Raw genomic sequence first — 25,004 nt, 5'->3', positions numbered from 1 at the left:
CTGCCTCCCTTAGCAAATGGGAGGATTTCCCACCCTGGCATACTCTTCCAAGGGTAGTGCAATGCTATGGTACATGACAGATACTCAGTCATTTTGCTAAATTCAAATAAACTGAGAAAACACTTACTTTGTGTGCTGCAATCAGGTCTTTTATAGAAACTGTTCCATTTACTATCACGCATCCTCACAACTCTTATAGGTGAGCAAACAAAGGTCCAGAGAGGTTAACTAGCCTGGCCAATGCCACAAAGGTTGGGGCAGAAGTGACTGACTCTAAGCATCTATTTTTCCCAATCATACCCTGTCACTTTGGGGAGGGGGAAAAGAAAGGAGAGATACGGAAAGGTATCAGCTCACTCAGCTGATACTGCCTGAGCACCTGTGTATAAGATACCCTACGACACAGTTCAAACTGAGCCGAAGGATGGAACAATGGCAAGAGAGACAGATCTTGAAATAAGGCCTCCACTCCTGGTGACACTTAAAGGAAGCAGCTGGCATGGGGGAAAAGCTGAAATTATTGACTGATTTGTGAACCTGAATCATAAATAAGGTAGAATTTTCTAGGCTCTGCCCTTTCTACTGTGAAGAACAATGCAAGCTGCAGATCTGAGGGGATACTGATGCCAGAATTGAGGGTGCCCATAAATACAAGAATGAGCTGTTTTCCCCTCTTATCCCAAGGAGATATACAATCTCACTCTCAAATCTCACAGCCAGCAAAAGCTTCACCATCATGTTTTCCTTAATTAATTGGACAATCTGAGTATGTGAGAGGAAACAGAAAAACATCTGGGGGGAAAATATGAACCATGTCACAGTTTGTTTTTCCCTAAATCACCCTGATTGACTTATAATCTCCCTGAATCCTAAAGCAGCAGACACTGCAAATCCACTGGGTATCACACTGCTTGTCAGTTCTGCAAACTGCTTCACCCGTTTCAATTGCTTATTGCTGCTTTATCTGCACTACTTTTCCCCCTTTCCTTGATTCTTAGTTATGTTTCCCATCTCTGCTATCTGGAAAATGGTAGGGGGGACAGTGGCAGTATGCAATGCATTCAAATCTCAGAACTGAATGGATATCTGGCTGGAGGAAATTTTTTCTTGCCACAGAAATCTAACTTCTAAGAGACAGCCTTTTCAAGCTTGCAAAGTATGAAAGTTTATGTTTAGCTGGGTTAAATGCAATTTTATCTGATTGTAGGAGGGTCAAAGCAGTCAAAATACATTTAGCTCAGAAAACCCTTGGAAAAATATCTGTATTATGCATAGCTCTGAATATCACCTAGTAAGAAGCACAAATTAGCATTCTGTCTCACTTACTCTAGCCGCTTGGGTCTACCACCTTCATGCCAATTTTTTGGACCTGTGACTAAACCTGAAACCAAAAATGAATCCTGGTCAGGGACCAAAGTGTCAGCCAGAGCAACCCTGGCCTTGGAAATCATGATTGTCTTAAGCCTGATGTTTTTTGGTAAGTCCACCAGATACTTCTCCCCGTTAGCGGGTCTCCTAAACAATATTCCAGCAGGTCCTACTAAGACAAAGGTCAAGGGCATGTTAAGATATCCTTTCCCACTTGCCCAGGGAAAACGGATACAAGACAGAAGGAGAACATTTTTAAAAAGGACAGATGAGACAGTTTGAAGGATTCTTTTTCTATCTTGTACAATCTGCCAATAAACTTTCTTAAGAGTGTGGAGTTAAATTTTCTACCTGCTATGAGTTCTGGAAATTTCATAATTAAAAAACGAAGAAAAAACCTCCTACATCCACTGAATCTTGATCAAGCAGTAAGTTATGAGAGTACAAATGGTAGTGTGGTCAGAATGCAAAACTTATGCCTGTTGCCACCTACCTAGTAGTATTTTCGTTTCTCCTCTTGCTCCTGCAATTCATTATCCAGCCGCCAAGAGCGGTCCTCCTAAACTGTTAGGTCAGACTGTGCTACACTCCCTTGCCCAAGATACTCCAGTTACTCCCCTTCACACCGGCAATTCCACCCCAGCTTCCTACCATGGCCTATAAAACCCTGAGCAATCTGCCCCGACGGCATTCTCTCCCCTTCCTCCAGCTGTGCTCAAACAGTTTTTCTGTCCCTCGAATCTGTCAAGCTCATTCCTGCCTTAGGTCATCCTTTGCACTTGTCCCATCTTGCCCTCGGTCATTCTGAATGTCTGATTTCTTTGTGTCATGCCAAACTCAGGCCCTCCCCCACTAGCTAATCTAACGTGACTTCCCAATCACCGTACGTCACATCTCCCTATTTTAATTCTTTATGTAACAGAGAATCACTATCTGCTTTCTCGTTTGATTACTGCTTCTCCCCACACTAGAATTTGAGCTCCACAAAAGCAGACTCTGTCAGTCTGGCTCACTGCTATATACCCCATTCCTACAGCCTAGAACATACAAAGCATTCAATAAACATTCAGTGAATGAATGAACAAATGAATTTTGCTTGGGAACAAATACAAATGAAGGTGGACATTAACAGAAATGAGAAGGGATACAAACGATAGGATCCAGAAATTTACATAATAAATAACTTTAGGGGCGCCTGGGTGGCTCAGTGGGTTAAGCCTCTGCCTTTGGCTCGGGCCATGATCTCAGGGTCCTGGGATCGAGCCCCACATGGGGCTCTCTGCTCAGCAGGGAGCCTGCTTCCCCCCTCTCTCTCTGCCTGCCTCTCTGCCTACTTGTGATCTCTCTCTCTCTCTCTCTCTGTCAAATAAATAAATAAAATATTAAAAAAAAAAATAACTTTAGAGCAACGGAAAACCTGCCAACCTCAGCCTCACTTGAGCAGCACAAACGCACTGCCAAGCAGCCCAAGCCACAGCACTACAGAACTTCAAAGATGAATGTTTACCGTAGGGTTAAGTGAGTGCAAGAGAATGGGTATGGAGGGCAGTCCCGAGTCTCCACATCAACGGGACTTTTGTGAAACTCTTTATGACAAATGGTGGCTCCTAGCCACTATGGCCAATGTTGTGGCCCAGCCACATTCCTACCTCTTCTGCTGGGACACCTGCACACATCCTCCCATTAAGCTTCCCTTTGAGGCCACAGAAAGTACCTGCAGCTCTGCAGTCCTTCCTGAGTCTTCCCCTCACAACTGGTTGCTCCCTCCTCCCCAATTCCATAGAAGCTTACATCTCTCGTAACTGTTGTTAATATTCTGCCTTGCATTATCATCACTACTCATTTCATCCTCGTTTTTTTTTAAGCTAAACATCTATCCTCTCATGCCTTACTTTGGTCCATTCCCTTCATAAAATTTTTTTGAGTAGTCATTCAAAATGTTTTCTGAACATCTATCAAAATGAGAAAAATGTTTGCTCTCGCTGTATGGCCGATGATACATATCATTTTAACTTGACATTTACTAAGAACTTAGTATGTTCCAGGCATAGTACCTTTATGAAGATAACGGCCAACATTTACTGGGTGTTTACTCTGTGTTGGACACTGTCCTGAAGATTAAATAACTCATTTATTCTTCACTTCAATGTTATGCAACAGGCACTACTGTTATCCCCATTCTACAGAAGGAGAAACTTGAGTACATGGAGATTACGTAACTTTCCCAAGGACACACAGTTGGTAAATGATGCGGCTACCACTCGAGCCACTCTCGATTGATGCAAATCACATCTCAGGAAAGACAAACTTATAAACAGATGTTTATAAGCCAATGTGACAAGTGCCAGGATATACAAAGTGCTAAAAGAACACAAATACACAAATTCTGTTGGAGGCTAGGAGGATGAGCCTAAAAAAACAATAAAAAACAAAAATAAAACAAAACAAAAACCTCAGAAGAGATAAGCTTTAAGTCAGGCTTTAAAGGATGAGTGGGAGTATTCCAGGTAGCTCAGGAAAAGCAAAGCTTGCCAAGCTGAAGGCAGATGGGAGCAAAGGCATGGGGCTGCCAAGCACCTGGCAGATTTGGGGACTAGAAAGTAGGAAATGGCTGTCATCTAATCACAACTCTCAAGAAGTCCTAAGACTTCAGAGAAGTGCCATTAAAGCAACATACCCTTGCATTTACTACTCTTAGAAAAGACACTATTTTCCAGGCTACCAAATCAATTTGTTACAAAACACAAATATTCACCTCCTGCATAAGTAATAGCAGTGGAAGTGAACCAAATTTTAAGCCCCAAAGATCCCCCAAGAATGCCAAGACAGCACTCTCTCCCCAGAAATATGCTAGTCCATTGCTTAGGACTTCCAATTGGGAAAAAGACCGAGGCAATAACTGCAAACTGCACACCACAATAAATTCTGCTCCGCGCCCTCTAGCCTCTGCTCATGCTATTCCAGGCCTCTGATATTGGCCCCAAATTAAAACTACAAAGACAACTCAACCCTTGTAATATGAGAATACTTATCAAACTTCTTCCTGAGTGCAGCACAAGGGTAAAAAAATAAATAAATGAAAGACCACCCACCAGTTCTGCTCTGTTATTTACTGATGGCTTCTGACTGGCTGCAGACGAGCAAATCATATATAGGAGTCTAGGAATGTTCAACTGTGATTCACACCAGCCCCACCAGTATAAAGCTGTAAGAGTCAAAATCTTAAAATGATAATAAAAAAACCTAAACAAACAGAAAACCCTGTATAGCAGCTACCTAATGGCTCCCCAGACTGAGGATGAACTGTTCCTTTCCAAAGAAACAATAAAATCTGCACGATCTAGCTTTGGTTGGTGGGCTTAGCGACACAGAAAACACAAAGGGGGCTTTTGTGTGAACTGCTGTTTCTGGGTGCATTTTACAGCAGCAGCCAGGCTAGCTGCTCCTCTCTCGTCTCCCCTATTCACACGGGCAAAGGATGGTAATTAAAATCAGCCCAGGGACCAGGCAGGAAGGCTCACTCAGGGCCATTGTAATTAACCTCTGGAAGGTAAGACTGCACAAATGACACTGTGGGGACACAGAGCAGGAGCAAGTGCCACAGCCTTCCTTCAGATACTCCTCAAAACAAAAAGACAACCCAACATCATCCTTTTCCTTCCGCACAGTGGTTCCAAGGAAAAATAAAGGTCCTGAATTCTACAAAAGTGGCAGTTCGCTCTAGGACGGAGCCTGAAAGAAAAATGGCAATAGAAATTTTCATCAAACTCAGTCACAAATAGCCCTGCTGGACTCCAACCTCACGCTCTGTAGCAGACAGTCCTTCATATCCAGTGGGTTCGCAGCCTTTCCATTCACACCGAATGCCAGCAGCAAGCATGGCACATGGGAAATTTCTAGTGTCAAGGACCTTGAGAGAGACAGAGTGAGGAGAGGGTATGTAGAACACCGATGGGGTGTCAGAACCATTTGGGGCTCCAGTCCCAACCATTTCTGATTCAGTGGGTTTGGGATGGGGCCATAATATAGCCTAACACACACCCCGGTGCTTCTAATACAAGGGACTACAGCCTTTTCTGATAAACTGTAAACTGCATCAAAACCAGTATTTACTAACATTCTTAGCAGAAAGAAAAGACCAGACAACAGAAAACAGAGAGGAAGGAAAATTAACTCCATCCTAGAGGGGGGAGACAGCTTGATGGGTGGACAGAGCCCCACAGGAGGTGTCAGGGTAAGAGGCTGGACTAGACTCCCTCCTCCACTTGCCGGCTGTGGTGCCTTTCCAGTCTTGGAGGCCTCTACGATCACTGGTGAAAGAGGGAAGCTGGTGTGGCAGGGATCTGAACACGTGGGCTCTCATTTCTGCTCTACAGGGCCTGGCTGAGTGACCCACTGGATGGCTGCCCTTCTGTATCTGGGTCTCCTCACATGTAAAGGGAGGAGAGGAGAACAGACTGGTTTAACTCGAGTATAGACTTTTGACTGGCTGCTGCCTAGAAGACTGTAAAGCCTTACCCAGGCTCCACAAAAAAGACACACAGAAATCCACTGGTCCTGTCTCTACAAGGAGGGGCTGCAACTCTGGCTGGATGAGTCAGAAGGTTTGTTCTTGCTTTTAACATTCTCTGATTCCCTATCTGTAAAATAATAATGGTATCTGTCCTCACTGGTGCTTGCAGAGAAGAGAAGAAACATTTGTGAAAAGACCAGCAGCACCACAGTTGGAGGCAGAAGAACAGGAGCATGGAGTCAAAAAGAACACAGGTTCAAATCCCAGCTGCGTGACCACGGGCAAGCTATTTTGCCTCTCTAAGCCTCAGTGTCACAGCTGGAAATGGGAATAGTAGCAGTAATACCCATCTAAGAGGATATGGTGAAGATCACATAAAGTGGAAAAAAAATGAGAAAAGGCCTGCTTACAGCAGATATTTAATAAATGCTAGGCCTCTAGAACCCCTCCTTAACACAGTTCCAGGGTATCATGGACCCCACAACCCCACAAGTTGCATTTCTACCTTCTACTCTCCTCACTCAATGTAGCCTTGCCACGGAGCTCACACCCACCTGGTACACTCAGAGAAAATGGTGATGATGTTAACACCTACACACACCCGCAAAACCCCCGCTGGATGTGCAACTTACCAGAGCATCGATGAGTACTTCCGCTCCCTCTTCACTCTCGTGGAGGGTATCTATATCTGTTAATTCCTGAAGCAAATCAACCACAGCTATGGACACATGTGAAAAGTGTTAAGGGCATCACATACATACTGAAACCTTACTGACATTTTATTAAAATCTTTGGTTCCCTTCTGTTTCCCTATCAATCCTTTTATTACCGTTCACCTTTAATACACTGTGGTTTTATTAACATCTCTTCAACGAGGTTCTACTCACAGTGGGTGTTCAGTAAATGTTGTTAACCGACTCAGTCTTTTTCCATATGCTGCCTTCCTGGTCACTTACTCCATAGGTTCACTACATTTTCATAAATATCAAAATTTCAAATAAATTGCTCAGGAGGTTGCTTTTCCAATGAGAAGTAGGCCAACACCCTTAACCCTATCTCACGATTTAAATTCTTGGAACTCAGTATAATCTGAACTACCCTGTACAGTTCACCTTCGAAGGCAGTAATGATTTCTGAGATGAGATGGCTGATGTTCACCTAGAGGTCGGCAGAGAGAGGGGCAGGACAAAATCAGTTTCAGATGTAGAGGGAAGGCTTTATACTGGACTGTGCTAGACCTCCCCCTACCCACAGCTCCCTCCCCTCAAACACTGAGCTACTATGGACATAAAAGGAAGAACAACGAAATAAACACTAGACAAAAATAGAAAGAGGAAGATATATATGAAAGAAAGAAAACAAGAAAGAGAGAAAAAAGGAGTTATGTTTGGAAACTAGAAGGCAGAACTAAACTGCTTTCCCTCCTCACCTTGGAAACACATTCTCTTTTTTCTCTCACTCACTCTTTCACACACACACACACACACACACACCATGCTCTGCCAACCTGCATTGCTGAATGTCTACGATGGAAAAAGCACTGTGATGGTGACAAAAGCAAACCCACTATTCATTCTGGGCCTCCGTTTCCTCATCTACAAAACAAGGACGTTCAATAATCAGAGACATTTTAAAAATTATGCGCCATAGGCAACGGCCAACATGTAACAAATGAGGAATACAGATGTCCTGTAAAGGGGGCAATCAAACTGAACTCAGAAATCAGCAATGATCTGTAGGGAAAAACTGGTCAGAAAACAGGCAACTAAAAAGGATGATGGCAGGAGGGCGAGAAAGCCAAGCCATGGGAAGAAGAGGAAGGAGACCGAAAGGCACAAAGGCACATGAAGAGGACACAGAGGATCAGGGAAGGGAGGGAAGGATAGAAGAAAGGGGAGAACAGGGAGAAAATGACAATTAGAGCTCTATGAGGAAAATAATATTTTGAAAGAATAACCTAACAGCTGTGTACAGACGTGCACTCAAGCACAGAGTACCGGGGCAGGCCTGGACACATGGGAGGCTGGATGAGCAGGTAGTTGAATGGGGTGGGCTGGGTGGGAAGCCAGGTCTGGAGGAAAAGATACCACATGCAAGACTCCAGAGTGAGACAAGGGCAGAATCAGGGCAGTTTCCCTAGAACTGGAAAGAAAAAAGTAAAAGGAAAGATAAAGGACATAATAACAGGAATGACAGGGCTTGCTAACAACTAGCTAATGTTCCAGGTATTTTATGAACATCTTTTGCCGAAAGAAAAACTATTGGAGGGTTGGTTTTATTCATTTATAACTGACCAGCTGACCATCATGCACAAGTAACTAAGCTATCAGTGTCATCTTCTTTCACTTTTTAAAGTGTTATGTACCCAAAACACTGGAGTGCTATAAAACTTAATATGTAAAAGAGCTGAAAGGTCTTTGGACCAAACTCCTTTCTTTATGTGCCGTGTCTAGTCTTCATTAACCAGAAAGTGGTTGACACAAAAGACCACGTAACATACTTGACATATAGTAAACCAAAACACAGTTGTTTGAATTAGTTTTAAAAAACCGGCTACCAAATTAACCCCTAGAAACTCCAGAGCTATCCCTGCCTAGTAGGAATTAAAGACTGCAGTGGTCACCATTGTAATAACATGTCTAAAAGTCACCATTACACCAAGTGCTGAGCTACCAAATTCTCACAAGGGCATTGTAAGATTTTACAGGTCAGAAAGCTAAAAGCTCAAAGCAGTTAAGTAACTCACCTAAAGGCACTGCAATAGTAAGGGGGAATGTTTGGCCCATCTGATTCCAAAAATGATAATTTTGCCACTACACTCCATATTAATGCACAGGGAAATACAAACCAGCTTTAAACAGGGCTAGGTTCTGGTAAGTTCTAGCTAATGAGCCCACTGTAATTACAAAGATCTGTCACATATTTCCACCAAAACTTATTAAAAGTTTCAGGAACAAACAAGATGCTGAAAACTCCCCCTCATCCTCCTCATCTAAGACACTCCCAAATATATTCTCTTGAAAAGTTCTTACATGTACATCGTAAAAATCTTACCTATTCACATGCTTATTTAATGTTTATATAACATTTCATCTATGTATCCATCCATCCATCCATCCATCCATTGACCCACTGTGGAGTCAGATGTCTACAGGACAAGAATATGAATCAGGCACGTAATAAGCACTATCATTACCTCCCTTGAACAATGCCACACAGAACAAAGTATTTATTAACTCATATGTTCATTAAACAACAGCCTCAAAGGGTGCCTGGGTGGCACAGTTGGTTAAGCATCTGCCTTCGGCTCAGGTCATGATCCCAGGGTCCTGGAATCAAGCCCCACAACGGGCTCCTTGCTCAGCGGGGAGCCTGCTTCTCCCTCGCCTGCCGTTCCCCCTGCTGTGCTTGTTCTCTGTCTTGCTTGCTCGCTCTGTGTGTCAAATAAATAAATAAAATTTAAACACACACACACACACAAACAGCCTCAAAACACGGATGGGGTATATTTGAAAAAATAGATGAAAAGTCAGAGCAAACATGAGGACAGGAGTCATGTCATATTCATCTCTGCTTCCTATCTTTAGTGAACTGACCTATCCCCAAATTATCACTAGCCATGTAATCCTGTCCAAGCCCCTTTATCTCCTTATAGCTTAGTTTCCTCACCTGTAAAATGGTGGCAATAGTCTCTGCCCAGCCCATCTCGCTGAGTAGCTAAAAGGAATAAAGTCACATATGTCGAAGGCCAAGCAAATCAAAGTACTAAGAAAATATGAAAACGTTTTATAATAAAGATTGTTAGTCAAGTCTTCCCACAGAATGGCCAAGGCCCTCACTGTTGCCTTCACTTTTTCCTGAAGCCTCTAAAATCTAAAATGTAAGCTAACAACAGCATGGTCTCCTTTTCTGGGTCACAATGGGTTAGAAGATCTAATTTTATTTTTCGGCTATGCTACAGACATTCAGATTGATCAAGTCCTTTTCCAGCCTCTAAGGTCTATGGGCTGGGTATCATATATTTCTTTCATTAGTCTTATACCATGCTCACAGATGTGTCACATTAAACCTAGGAACTTTTTTTAAAAGGAAAATAATTGACAATGGTGGTGGTTTTATGTAGGACAGGATAAATGTCTAACTTTTACCAAGGAAAGTCATTTTTAGAAATGTTCCAGTGGTTATCTCCTTGCCTACCCTCCTGCCTCAGTTGAGAAGTCAAACATGAAAGGAGATATCAGCTATTGGGTCTGGTAAACATCTCATCAATTCTACTGCTAGCTGATTTTACATAAATTCCCAACTTTCACCAAATAACATTTCAACAAGGCAGTAATGAGTCTACATTGTAATCAGCAACTTCTGGGTAATATAATATTACCCAGAAGACAGAGGTCATTTGAAGACCGGAAAGAGGAATGAGAACCCAAACTCATAGACAGAGGGAGTCTCTATCTTGATGAGAAAATTCAGCATGGACTGCCGCCCATCCAACATTTCTTCACAAGCAGACTCTGGGCATGGGTGATAGGTTTTTCCACTGTAGTGACAATTTCATTTCACGAGGTAAAAGGCTCTCCCATCCAAGTATAATAGGAAAACAGAGAGCCTGTCTCTCTGTGAATTACTAAAACACAGTTTTTGATAGCCTATTTTGTCATGTCGAGTAGAAAGTCCACCCCGCACACTCCCTCTGTACCTGCCCACTACTGGGACAACAAGCTAGTGTAATAAGAGATGAAGTAGAAAAGGCCAGCTGGGCACAAAATGGTCCGTAGTACAAAGGCTTTTGGAAAAAGAGCGAGTATTTACTTCCACTTTGGGGTTTATATATTTGCTTTTGGGTATGATCCATGTAGAGTTTTGGCACAGAAACTGAATGTTAATCTCATTAATCTCCAATCAGATGTGTCCGTAAGGAAAAAAGTTACTTAAAAAAAAAAAAAAAAAAGAATAAGATGTAGTAAGCAGATGGTTTTTTTTGAAAAAGTCATTTTGGGGGCGCCTGGGTGGCTCAGTGGGTTAAGCCTCTGCCTTCTCCTCAGGTCATGATCCCAGGGTTCTGGGATCAGGCCCGCATCAGGCTCTCTGCTCTGCAGGGAGCCTGCTTCCCCCCCTCTCTCTCTCTGCCTGCCTCTCTGCCTACTTGTGATCTCTGTCTGTTAAATAAATAAATAAAATCTTTAAAAAAATAAAAAATAAAAATAAATAAATAAATAAATAAATAAGTCATCTCAAAAAGGATTCCTTAAGAAAAATAAACCAGTCTAGATTCAGGGACTACAACTGATTTAATGGAACAAATGTCGGTTTAAAAACAAACAAACCAACCAACTTTTTTCTTTTATTCCTAGATTAGGACAATGATTAGAAAAGGCTCGGTTAATATAGATCAATTTCAAAACACAGACACAATGGTCTTTTCCTCCTTTTAAGACAGTTGGCACAGAGCTCCCTAGAATACACCTGGACTCTTAATTTTCTCCCACTCCTAGATCAAACGAAGATGAGGGAGAATATGCACTCATTCAAGATTCATTAAGTACCTACTAAATGCTAATGGGCACTATTATGGGCCACAGGGGAGACGTCCAAAGCACACTATAACCACCCTAACCTTCTAGGGGCATGGCATTCACCTAAAATTCATAAACAAGAACAAAAGCTACATTAAGAGGTCCTTTTCCTAGATTGCCATTTGGCTCTTTTTACCTGATCTGACTTTCTCCAGAGCGTATCTAAAAGGCTCCAGAAAAATGGGTGACTTATCTGCACAGATTATCAGACATGTCAGACTACTGATCAGAAAAAGAAGTACCTTCTCTTCAATGTAGTTTTGATTCTGGAAATGTCAAGATGAGAACAGCTCCCAGCAAAGCAATAGCTCAAGATTCACAAGTCTTGTTAGACAGTGTTTGCAGGAAAGCACTGGAGCAATAGCCAACTTCCTCCCAGTCCAATTAGAAGAAAGCCCTTAAGAGGCTCAAACCCTTCCCAGCCCTATTTCTGCTCATTAACACTGGGGCTCTAACACACAGCACCCCTGACTATTGTACACACCCTCTGAGACAATATGGTGTGTTGCAGTCAGTTTGTTTCCCTTCAGCTTTCTCAGACCCAAACTGCTCAAATTCAATTGATCCCTGCTGGTCTAAGAAAAAGTCTGCCTGCTCTTTATTTTCCAACCCACACAGTAATTCTTCACAAAATCCAAAAGCACAACTTTGCAGGTCCTCCTGGCTTTCTAGAGTCAAAGAAAACTAGGCAGTAGTATAGAAAAGAACAGAGCTAACAACCATTCCCTGAAATTATCCCAGACCAAAAAAAAAAAAAAAAAAAAGAGCTGTCCCATCAGCACCAATGATCTCCTATGTAACTAACAAATTTCTCCCTTCCCACATATTAGTATGCAACCCACTGTAATAATGCCTTAGGTCAACATTACGATGAGACCTCATTTTTCTGGATCACAAACAGGTAGAGACAAAGCAGTCTTTGAACAAACTGGGATACTCAATAAACCCCAATTTCTTTCTTCTTCTTTTTTTTTTTTTAAATAGAGCACTTAGCTGGAAAGCAGTAGTCTTAGTGTTTTGTTTTTGTTTTTGTTTTTAAATAAAGTCCTGAGCCTAATATCCTGGTTAGTTTGTAGTGACTACATGAGCACGTCAGCTTCTAGCATGTAAGGAATGGCAATTTCCACTGCCAAGGTACAGACCATGAAAATAAACTAGAAACACACTCTAATCTCCACATCTGTCAAAAGCTTACCCATCTCCAATGCCCAATTCCCTTATCACCCCCAAGCCAGAAATGACTCACACCTCAGAACTCCAATGGCATTTCTTGAGCGTAATACTCTAAGGGCACTTTCCACACACAGTAAGTAACTTGTAAGTGAGTGAGTGTTTTTACTCTACCAGAGTTATCATTTCTTGTTTCCCCAATAGGACCCAACAGGGCTTATCACAAAAAGGAGAAAGCCCATAAATGCCATGATCTACCACAAAGACTTTAGAAAGGATTCCACTCACTCAAATTGAGAATGCAGCTAATGACATACAAAAATAAGATGTTTTTGGATTTGATGCTGTGGTGATTTATTTTTTGGTTGGTGGTAAAAGGGGTGATGAGCCACCATCTGGGGTTTTATCCTCCCCTTGTTTTATTCCTCTTTGTTCCTTTAGGCAAAATGAGTAAATATGGCTTAAAATGGGCCACAAAAACTGTTTGTTTAGCAGTACCTTAAGAAAATATCTTTAAATGTACCTTTGATTTTATGTTTCTGTAAAAACACTCCAAAAGGTTCACAAAAAAGGGCTCTAAACACACTTAAATGACTACTTCAAAGGAAAAATGGTTTTAAAAAGCAGTATTTCTAAAAGGCAGCAGCTGTTGGATCCTACCGTGTGTTCTCTTCTAGCACATTCGGAGTGACTCTTCAATACTGTGTGAGGGGTATGCCCCTCCCTCTCTGCCCCTCACCCCCAGAGGTGCTCTTCACAGACCAGAATTCCACTCTGCAGCCAGCGGATGGCTGGGCTCCAGCCTCTCAAGGGGGGAGACAAGGCACAGAAGCGCTGACAGGCCCTCACGAGCAGCAGTGATGCAGAGCGCCGGAATAAACTCTGAAGCTGCTTCTCACGGTTGAAAGGACAAGGTACAAGCTGTTTTCTTGCATCCTCTGCCTCTTAAGGTTACAACGACCCAGACTCTGATCCAATTAAAATCCCTACAGTTGATTTTTTTCTCAGAGAAGGTCAAAGCAAAGATGACCTGGGCTTGTCGGGAGCACAACCAGCCACATAAGGTGTTGGTTGATAAATGAAGAGTTAAAAAAGATGAAAAATTTAAGTCATGACTGCCATGAAATTATTTATTCATGGTAAGGTGTTTCGGGCAGTTACAGCTGTACAACAGTAAATTGTTAACAAGCATCTCCCGAAGAAAAATCTCCATTATAGATCACAGATAAGACAAGACACAGAGTACATTGCTACTGGGAGATCAACGTCCCGGAATGGGAGAGGATGTGTCAGATGCAAGTCAAGAGGGCCTACCCTATCCTGAAACCACTTTCAAGAAAAACTGTACTTTGAGGAGGATGACATTTACCCTAATTGCTGCAGCTAATTAAAATTAGGTAATTAAAAAAATTTCCAATGCACTTTAAATTTGATGTAGGGCATAATTAAAAATCCGATTTTAAAAAATATCATTAGGGCAGTAAGGTGAAGGTTGGCATACTGGGGGGGGCGCGGAAAACAAAACGCAGTTTAGCTCTCAGAAAACAGGAGGGAAATGGCAGTCTGTCAAAGTTCTTATAGGGGAACTTGTTTTTTTCCTTTTTAAAGACCAGAACTTAACAACTCGGAACATCTGTGCCCTTGCCTTTCCCAAGTACGCCGATGTCGAGCAGCACTTCTCGTGTCAGTCTCCTCCCCAGCAGGAACCAGGCTGGTGAATCAGCAAAATGTCAGGATCGTCGGGAAGCTGCCACTATTACTTTGAGTTAGCAGGAACAGAAAAAGAACAAGAGCTGTGTTTCCAGAAACAAACCTGGTGATTCCTGTGTGAATACACAGGGTAGCAGATGACACTGTGCAACTCTGTCAGGGATGTAATAAGTCCTGCAGGGGGGAGGGTTCAAGACGCACTCGCAACAAGGCCAGCCTGGAAATCGGGGGCCCAGAGGGCCAGACTCAACCTCAACAGTTAACTGTCCATTATTGGGACCTCTGTTTTGTCACTAAATAAATAACTAAGGCAATGGGCTAAATCATGTGTCAGGTCTGCTTAGATTCTGAAAATCTACCGTTCTGTAGGTGAATTAAAAGGTGAACTCACAACTAAGAACTCTTTCTACCTTACTAACTCTGTGAGGACTAGTCAGTACCTTGAACAGGGCTGATCATACGGTAGATATTCAAATATATATTTACTAACTGATGCTGCTTGAACATCCAGTCTAGTCCATGGTTCCTCGGGGTCTAGTACAGTGCCTGGTACATAATAAGCACTCAAAGCACGTCTACTACACGAGTTCATGAGACCCAGTTGACCCAGAAACAAGCTGATCCTCCAGATTCTCGTACAACCCGGAACCCAGCAGTAAACCCTGAGGAGCACAGCAACCTGGGGACAGACAGAGTGATTCTTAATGCTACCTAACCTTACAAGTCTCAGAAATGGCTTAAGATCAGCCTTCAAGAAGCCTGCATTGGGCGCCTGGGTGGCTCAGTGGGTTAAGCCGCTGCCTTCGGCTCAGGTCATGATCTCAGGGTGCTGGGATCGAGCCCCGCATCGGGCTCTCTGCTCGGCAGGGAGCCTGCTTCCTCCTCTCTCTCTGCCTGCCTCTCTGCCTGCTTGTGATCTCTCTCTGTCAAATAAATAAATAAAATCTTAAAAAAAAAAAAGAAGCCTGCATTAAAATTATTCACTGATTTATTTCTATGAGAATTATCAGGCAGGAAAGGACCTAGTCAGACACTCTCTCAGGAGAGAGATTACCAAGAAGATGAAAATAACATGAAGCAGCAGCAGATTCCCCGTGAATATCACTCAGGCAGACTAACTACATTTGTCTCCTACCTTCGGAAATCTGGATTCAAACAGAACCACTGGAAGAGAATTCGCCTTAATGAACATATCCCTGACCATGGGCCTATCAAACCCGTTTGTAGGAAGCTGCTGCACATCTGAGAGCAAAAACAAAGTATAAAATGGTTTGGGAAGTCATGGTTCAGATTCAGCTAAAAGTAACATCTACTAAGTGCCTACTGTGTATCAGAAACCGCTTGGCCCTCACATGGTCTCCTTTAATATTCCATAACAATGAAAGGCAAAAGTTATTGACTCCACTTCTGCAGAGGACAATACTGAGGGCTGGAGGGCCATCAAATTTCACACAAGAAAGTAAGCTGGGATCAGTAAGTAAGCTAGATCATCTGTTTAGGTCTAATGCTCATTTGACAAATATTACGTGTTTCTGTGCACTGAGGCTTTTTTAAGGAATACGGAATGTAGCGCTGGACAAAAGAAATTAAAATCCCCATCTTCCTGGACATTCCAGTGTGCTTTCTACCACGGTTCACTGCCTCCTCTTGTCTCAACTCCACTGGGCCATCTGTTAGCAGAATGATGTCTAGATCAACAGATTCAAATCCTAGCTGGCCATGCCGCTATAACGGACCTGGAAAATCAAGACCCTGAGAAATTAACGTTATTAAGGTATGAACAGATACATCACAAAGAATTCCAGCACTAATAAGAGAAAATAGGACAATTAAGGATTGCCCCAGATTTATTCATAGATAAAAACAGATTTTCAAATGAGAAAGGAGCAGCGTGTGTTTCAAGATGGGAGATAATTAGAATGAAAATAGAACACCAGACGTGACAGCAGACATCAGCAGAGACAGACAGGAGAAGAGAGTAAACAGTATTCCCTCACCCTGTCAGCCTTCCTACTGAGAACAGATCTGCAAGGATATCTGTATTATCGTGTCCAAGTAACCCAAGGAGAGACTGCACAGCATTCAACTCCACCAGAAGGTGGTACAGGTCTGGCATGGTGGCCACCACGTGCATCTCCTGAATGATGTCATTTAGGTCCAGCTCAGATTCCATAAACCTAGGAGGGGAAAACAAGACAGCATCAGTGAAAGGAAAGGGGTACCATCAGCACTGAGGAGCAAACAGCAACATAATCCAGACAGGGAAACAATCTGTCAAAGCATCTGCAACAGACCAACCAGGAAGTACACTCATCCAAACATCATACTGTCACACAATTTCCTTGAGAAATCGATTTCCTCATTACAAAAATCAATCTTGGATTCAGATCTCATTACAGGGTTCCCCTTACTCTTGCAGTCACAAGTTGCCTTTTAGAGGCTCCTGAAACATTTTGTAGCATTAAATGATCTGCCCACCAGTCCTGTGGATTAGCTACCATGACCACGGTGTTGCCCTGACATAGTTCTCCCACTAATCCAAAAAGGGTTTCTCTTACCTGCCACTTCAGATCAACGGCCAGTTATCCCCCTTACCCAAAGGAAGATACTGAGATTCTCCCGCCATCCAAAACTACCCTGCCTTCCACCAAACCCTCTCTCTTCAGTGAGCTGATTCGGGGGCAGATCCCACAGTAAAGCAGCGCCAGTCTCCCTCACCCTGCAATCACCACCACACCTTACGTGGCAAGGCAGATACTCCACTCATAGTTCCACACCCGAACCCTTCAAAAAACCTGTGCCCAGGCGCTAAGAACAAAACTGTTGTGCAGGGGCGCCTGGGTGGCTCAGTGGGTTAAAGCCTCTGCCTTCGGCTCAGGTCATGGTCCAAGGGTCCTGGGATCGAGCCCTGCATCAGGCTCTCTGCTCAGCGGGGAGCCTGCTTCCCTTCCTCTCTCTCTGCCTGTCTCTCTGCCTACTTGTGATCTCTGTCTGTCAAAAAAATAAATAAAATCTTTAAAAAAAAAAAACTGTTGTGCATTCACCTCTCCCAGTCCTCCCCTGGTGTTTGACATATCAGAAATGCCCACTAAGCCTTTGATGAACAAGACAGGAGGGTTTGCTCTGAGGAAGAAGTGAGCCAATCCATGTAAAGCAACTGAACAATACCTGACTGACAGTAACTGAAGGGAAGCAGTGGTGATGTTGTTGTGGTGGTGGTGGTGGTTGCTGAAATAGGCTCCATGCCCAGCATGAAGCCCAAACCAGGGCTTGAACTCATGACCCTGAAATCAAGCCCCGTGTCAGGCTCTGCATTCAGCGTGGTTTCCCTGATATTCTTTCCCTCTCCCTCTCTCCCTGCCCCTCCCCCGGCTCACATGCTTACTCGCTCTATAATACATAAATAAATAAGATCTTTAAAAAAAAAAAAAAAAGACCAGTGCTGAGACCAAGAGTCACACGCTTAACCAACTGAGCCACCCAGGCACCCCAGGGGTGGGTGGTTTAACAGACTCTGAGTCAGACTGCCTGGGTTTGAACCTGACCTTAGCCACTTACTTCATTTCTCTATGCCTCAGTTTCTCATCTGTAAATAATACCATAAAGTTACCTCCCAGAGCTACTGTAAAGAGTCAATAAATGAATATATATAAAATATATAAAAATTAAGAAAAAGGCCTGGCCTATAAAAAGCTATGTGTTTGCTCTCATTTCTTCTTCTCCTGCCGCTACCGTTATTATTTTGTCTCTCTTTGTTTCTAGAATGTAAGCTTCTTAAAGACAGAAATTGTATCTTTTGTCTCTATATATCCACAGCTGCCTGCTTAATCAAATGGCCTCAATTTAATTTTATATCAGGGTGCTTTAATTTAAAAAAGGAAAAGAAACATAAGCAGGGACTCTTTAAGTTATATATGCCTCTTTCAGATGCTGAGGGCCTGGGCAAAGACCACCTCTCCAGAAATCTGGATTCTGCAAGGAAAATAATCTAGACTATTTAGACTATTCTTTAAAACACGCAGACAATATCCTTACCATTGTTTTTTCCCCCTTATTATTTTTAATCGTAACATTTATATATTTTTTATAATCATAAAATACTACTTTTTATAGAAAACTGGGAAAAGACAAAACTTCAAAAAAATAAACAGGGGTGCCTGGGTGGCTCAGTTGGTTAAGCAACTGCATTTGGCTCAGGTCATGATCCCAAGGTCCTGGGATCGAGCCCCACATTTGGGCTCCCTGCTCAGTGGGGAGCTTGCTTCTCCTTCTCCCTCTGCTGTTCTGCCTGCTTATGTTCTCTTGCTCTCTCTCAAAACAAAAACAAAAACAAAAAACAAAACAAAACACAAAAAACACAGAAATCATCCGTTATCTCAGTGACCAGAAATAACCACTGGTAATACTCTGGTAGATTTAAGTAGTTTTTCTAGACTCCTAACTTCCCCCACCTGCCCAAAAAAAAAAAAAAAAAAAAAAAGTAGCCTACACAATATACAGTTCTATGTTCAATTTTTGCCATTTTTGTTAACATAGGCTGAACAATTTCTCTTATCATTAAGCATCCTTCTACAATAGGAAAAGCCAGTGTCGGATGCAGCTGTCACTCCTTCTCCCAAGGCAAAATCCCTCATTGAACCCAGCGCCCTTCCATGGTTAGCCCAGACATGACTTCAGAATCCTTCTCAACACAGTGTTCCAAGAAGAAACCACTCATCAGTCCCACAGTGGGTGTAGGAGATTAAGCCCATCTGAAATTTCTATTCTAAATAACACATTTTAAAAAGCTACATGGTATTTCCTTATGTGGATCTATCATAATTTATTTCACCAGTCCCCCTTTTGTCAGACATTCAACTGGTTTCCAATCTTTTCCCTTATAACAAATGACACTAAGATGTATGTATTCATCAGTACCGTGTTAGGATAAATTACCAGGAAGGTGCCCAAGCAGAAAGAATGCATAACTTAAGAGATTTTGCTATAGCCTGCCAGAAAGGTCCCAGCAGTGTCAGGAGTGCCTATTTCCTCCCGACCTTCCTCAAAACCAGTATTATCTATTTAAAATCTCCTCTAATTTGAGATAAGAAATATAACATTTTTTATTTTGCATTTCTGATAATATGTTAAAATTCTATTAATGTTTACTATTATTTGTGTTTCTTTTTGACCATTTTTATATAAGAGTGCTCAACTTATTTACTGATTTATAAGCACTCTATATATTAAGGAAACTAATCTCTACCATATGTTGTAAAAAAAAAAACAGTGAAAAATATTTGCCCTTTAATTTTTACACTGTGCTTTTTAACATAAAAGTTTTTAAAAGTCTGAGTAGTTATATTTTAGCCTTTATGAACTCTATGCTACATGTGCCTTGAGTAAGATTTTTTCCTACGCTAAGATCAAATATATTTTACGATATACTACTTCTGTGTTTATACATATTTAAATGTTTAGGAGTAAGTAATTCTGAGATATATTTTAGCATATGAAATAGGGCAAAGATCTAGCTTTATTTTTTGCAATGTTTGGCCAATTGTCCCAAAACCATAATCTATCCTTTTTCCACAGATCTGAAGAAATATCACCTGTATCATACACTAAATTGTAATGTGTACTCTAATCTTTTTATGGGCTTTTCACTCCATTTCATGGATTTGTTGCAAATTCCTGAGCCAGGACCAACCACATTTCTACATTATCATGGCATATTTTACCTCTGTTATTACAAAACACTCCTTTGTTCTTCTTTTCCAATGCTTCCTTATCTATTCTCACCTGCTTATTATTCTAATTTCAAAATTATTTTTCTCAAGATTCTCCTCCACACCAGTTTTTTTTAAGGCTTCTTCATCTATGCTTACAAACAGATTATCCTTTCAGATCACTAGGGTCCTTATCACCTAAGGCATGGAAGCCAAATCAGAATCATGACTTGGGAGGGCTGGTATACAATTCAGGTACTGGGACAGTAGATCTGTATAATCCTTGAACCTGAAAGGCTCAGTAAATCTCTAAGGCTTATTTGCCTTACGTGAGTCCTAGGGAGTAACTTGACAAAAGACTTACAGTTCTCTGGGAAAAACTGGCAAGGGCATTAACAGGCTAAGCAAAGTCATGTTGAGTGAGAGGAAAAGGTTTGGGACCTTGGGGTATAATCAATGAATGAATGTCATCCTGGAGAGAAGCCTCTTGGTGGCATCCTGCAAAATTTTTAAAATTTTTAAAGATTTTATTTTTAAGTAATCTCTACACCCAATGTGGAGCTCAAACTCACAACCCCAAGATCAAGAGTCACATGCTCTTCCATCTGAGTCAGCCAAGCGCCTATTAAGCCTGTTTTTGATGAACAACTTGGGTGAAGATATATAAATGGCAAACTTAACAAATGTCATATGACACAAAGCTTATAGAGACAGTGAACACAGCAGCTGACAGAATCAATTCAAAAAGTTCCTGACAAGCAATAATGATGGGCCAAATCCAAGAGGATGAAAATTACCTAGGATTCACACCGAGTATTGCACTGAACCACAGTCAGGTACAAATGCACGAGTGAGAGAGATACAGTTTAGTGCGGAAAGGATTTGATGGTTTTAATCAATTTTAACTGCAATGCAAATCAGATCTGAGACAGTTCTGCCAGGACAGAGACTAATTCTCCTTCATCTCTGGATGCCCAGCACCGGGCAACACTCCCTGGTCCACCACAGAAATTTGGCAGATACCTGCCAAAGCAAGGAGCAGAGAGGAAAGTAGCTGCCACAAAAGCTGCTGTGGTTTTAGCCTGCTTAGAAGATAACTTAAGAGTTAGCATGCAGATCAGATGGCCCTTAAGGTTTAGGCATCTGTTATAGGAACCATACTTTATGTAGAAACCTAAGGGAAACAATTCGGGGAAGCAACTGAGATTATAAGGAACTAGACATCCTCTCATAAAAATGTGTTGAAATTCTTTTTCATTCCAAGTTGAAATCTTATGAGTTAGAGCTGCAAAAGATGAAACAGGTTTCTTTGTAAGCTTAGATCCTTGTCACTGGGGGTAATTAATATTGGGTGACATGAAAAAAAAAAAAAAAGATCAAGGAGAAGGAAGAATGGACTGCACCTTTCAGTCCCTTCCAACTTGGAAATTCTTCTTCCAACTATGCAGTTTTAACCCAATGTTTTTAAGTTTAGAAAGTCATAAAATGATCAAAACAAAACCAACAAAATAAGCAAAAATTCAACTATGAGGAGGGAAACATCACAAAAATACCACTGGGTCCAGAGTTACATTAATAATGAGTTACAGTAAGAAACGCCTGGGCTTGGGAATGAGACTCACCGGGGTCATACCCCAAGCCACATTTACAGGCTGTATAACCAAGAGTAGTGTGTCAACAAGCATTCATTGGACATATATTAGGTGCCAGTCACTGTGCTGGGCACTGAGGAAATACCAAATAACAAAACAATCCCAGCTACTGTCCTCATGGAGCTTCTAGCAAGGCACAAATCTAAACAATTTATTCAATGCAATTAATTGTAATGATGTCCAGTGTTGCCCAAGAGAACTGTTACTGGAACACAGAGCACAGGGCCCCAGTCTGAACAATGCAGACAGAGAATGTTAACTAATCTATTTCTAAACTTCAACTTCCTTAAACTTCCTAGCTGAATTATAGTGAGGATTAAAAGAGATAATAAATGTAATGTGCCTAACAACAGCAGGCACATAGCAGGTGCTCAATAAATCTAACTTCAAGTCTGCTCTGCTCTAAAAAAATGTTCTCTTTTGGCTGACCAAGAATAAGCCTACTCATTTAAAGCACACACTACAATATTTGTAGAGGACTGACCGTCTAGGGATTAGACACACCTTTAGAAACAGCTGATGCATAGCTGGAAGAAAGGATCAAGTTAGAGGTCAATGGGAAAGCAATAGAGCAACATATTAAAACAGTAACCCAGGCTCAGGCGGGGTCATCAATTCCATCTGGTATGACAGAGAATATTCTGCTCCTCTGCCCATGTACATTTGCTTCAGACCAGCAGGATGTTCTTCAACCACAAGAGTGAATGTTAGCAAATGACCAGTGAAGTAAAAAAATACCAGAAAAGCAAGAGAAACCAATGAGATCTCCCGCAATCATAAAACCAGCTACCAATGCATAGGAAGTATGAGGTTTCTTGAACCCAAATGAATCAGCAATTCTCAAAGTGTGGTCCTGGGACCCCATGGTGGTATAGGAGGTAGCCAGAGATCTTTCAGGAGTCTATAAGGCTAAAACTATTTTTAGGGTAAATCCAAAATATTATTTGCCTTTTTCAATCTCATTCTCTCAGGAGTGTACGGTGGAATTTTCCAGAGGGCTGCACAACACGTGGTGCTATCATTGCCCCGAGGGCAATAAAATGTGTGCTTGTATATTCTAAAATTTCCTAAGATAAGCACTTTGGGGTACTCAAAAATTTAAGAGTACAAAGGGGTCCTGAGCCACTAACCTAAGGAATTCCAGCCCTACAAAAATGAAGAGGACAAGAGAAGGGGCACCCTCTACTCGGTGTGATGTTTGGGAGAATGATCGCACAGTGCAAAGCAGACGCTGTGTAAGGAGAATTGTCAATTGAATCTGAAATGCAGCCAGATGAAGAGAGGCATTTTTGGGTATGCAATCAAAATGACAATTGCATATATGGGAAAATAAATCTGAACGTTTCTGATCTCAACCGGAAAGCTTCATTCAAATATGCTCCAGCAATTTTCATCTTAATTGCACCTCGCTGGTCTAGAGAATTATAAAAGACACTGCACCAGTAAGAATTCAAGAACTCAAGGTTAAAACACAATGTAGTTTCCTAACTGCTTTTGGATATGAAAAAAAATGTTCTTTATGCATAATTTCAATTTTCAAATGTTGTGACTTAAAAACTAAAATAGTGTATAAATTTGTCTGGATGGAAAACACTATTGTTGCTGTTTTTTTGTTTTTTGTTTTTTAAACAAAATATTTTCTTAGAAACACTTTACAAATGGTAACACTGGAGCATCTGTGGTACCTAAGATGTAGAAGGTGAATATAACCCACAGAAACTCAGTGCTCTACACTGACAGAAGTATACCTACAAGCCAACAAAGGCAATATTAGCATTCTAAGAAGTACTGTGGTTCTTAAATTTCTAGTGTTATCAACCTACAGCACAGCTTCCTCATAACGTATCTTCAGGTTCCAAGCAATGGGAATGTAGTAAGGATGACCTCAACTGTGTAAGATCACTCATATTTACTGAGCACCTACAGTATGGCAGGTACTGTGCTAGGTACTACAAATAGAAACAAACAAGACACAGTCTACCTCCTGAAAGGCACATGGAGTCTAATGCAGGAAAACCACTGAGTAAAGAAATAATAATAGACCAAACGACAAAGATGTTAAAGACTGATAACATTCACCGTGGGCAAGAATTTAGGGAAAGAGATCTCCTGGTGGGAGAATAAAAGGCCAGGGTGTGAAATCTGGCAGGTGCTATCAAAGTTTAAAATACATTCTCTTCAACTGGGAATTGAACACTTAGGTTATCTATCCCACAGAAATAATGTGCACTAAGACACATGTAAATGGAGGTTCACTGCAGCATCGTTCACAAAAGTCAGTATTTAAAATAACCAAGGGGCGCCTGGGTGGCTCAGTGGGTTAAGCCGCTGCCTTCGGCTCAGGTCATGATCCCAGGTCCTGGGTTCGAGCCCCGCATCGGGCTTTCTGCTCAGCAGGGAGCCTGCTTCCTCCTCTCTCTCTGCCTGCCTCTCTGCTTACTTGTGATTTCTCTCTGTCAAATAAATAAAATCTTAAAAAAAAATAAAATAAAATAAAATAAAATAACCAAATATCCATCCAAAGAAAAAATTGTAAATAAATTGCGGTATATCCACACCATGAAACACTCCACACCAGTCACAAAACATAAGGTAAACATGCATGGAAAGATCTCCTGTTATGCAGGTAAAACCATCAAGGTTCAGAATATGTACAGTATGATTTAGGTAGGGGAAAGGCTTACATATGTAAATGTATGTACAGAAAACAATCTAAAAGAAAACTCACAGAGACGATCTTTGGAGAGCAAAATGGAAAGGGGGTCTGTACAGTGAAGGAGAACTTTCATTTTTTACTTAACCTATGCACGGTTGGTGTTTTTTATAATGACAGCCTGCTCACGTGTTACTTGTGTAATCAAACACACATATACAGACCCATAGACACAGTGCAGTCTTACAAGTGCTACTACATGGTAGAGGTCAGCACGAAACTGACAGGCCTCTCATGTTGGGAGGGCTGAGCTCTGATCAAGCTACTCCTCCTGTTGAAGAGGGTTGTGGCCTGGGTCTGTTAACAAGGCTCTCCTCTCCCTACACCTCCTCACCTATAGCACAGAGAGGACATACTGAATCACATGAGCCTCACTAGGTTGCCAGGAGGACTCTGCGCCTTTGTTCATGCTAATCACACTGCCTGGGAGACCTTTCTAGGTTCTTTTCTGCCTATTAAAATAAAAATCATTCTTCAAGGCCCAGCTCAAATACCACCTCTTCTGTGAAGCCCTGAACTTGCCCCCAACTTGGTATTCATGGTTTCTTTCCCTATGCTCCCACAGCCCTCTGCTTGTATCTCTTTTAAAGTATA

The 25,004-nt window shown here is 41.7% G+C and overlaps 1 protein-coding gene across 1 annotated transcript in view; it reads right to left on the bottom strand.

Moving 5' to 3' along the window:
- CTNNBL1 (catenin beta like 1) overlaps positions 1-25,004 on the bottom strand; it is a 161,586-nt gene that overhangs the window by 97,170 nt on the left and 39,412 nt on the right. Inside the window, exons 4-5 of the mRNA XM_047745001.1 lie at positions 16,375-16,514; positions 6,514-6,611 (exon numbers count right to left, since the gene is read on the bottom strand). Of these exons, the coding sequence (XP_047600957.1) occupies positions 6,514-6,611; positions 16,375-16,514 (238 nt within the window). The remainder of the gene's footprint in view (positions 1-6,513; positions 6,612-16,374; positions 16,515-25,004) is intronic.

The sequence above is a fragment of the Lutra lutra genome, chromosome 9 (assembly GCF_902655055.1).
Source record: "Lutra lutra chromosome 9, mLutLut1.2, whole genome shotgun sequence".
NCBI lineage: Eukaryota > Metazoa > Chordata > Mammalia > Carnivora > Mustelidae > Lutra > Lutra lutra.
The sequence above is the reverse complement of the archived record's forward strand: the minus strand, read 5'-3'. Positions and strand labels throughout refer to the sequence as shown.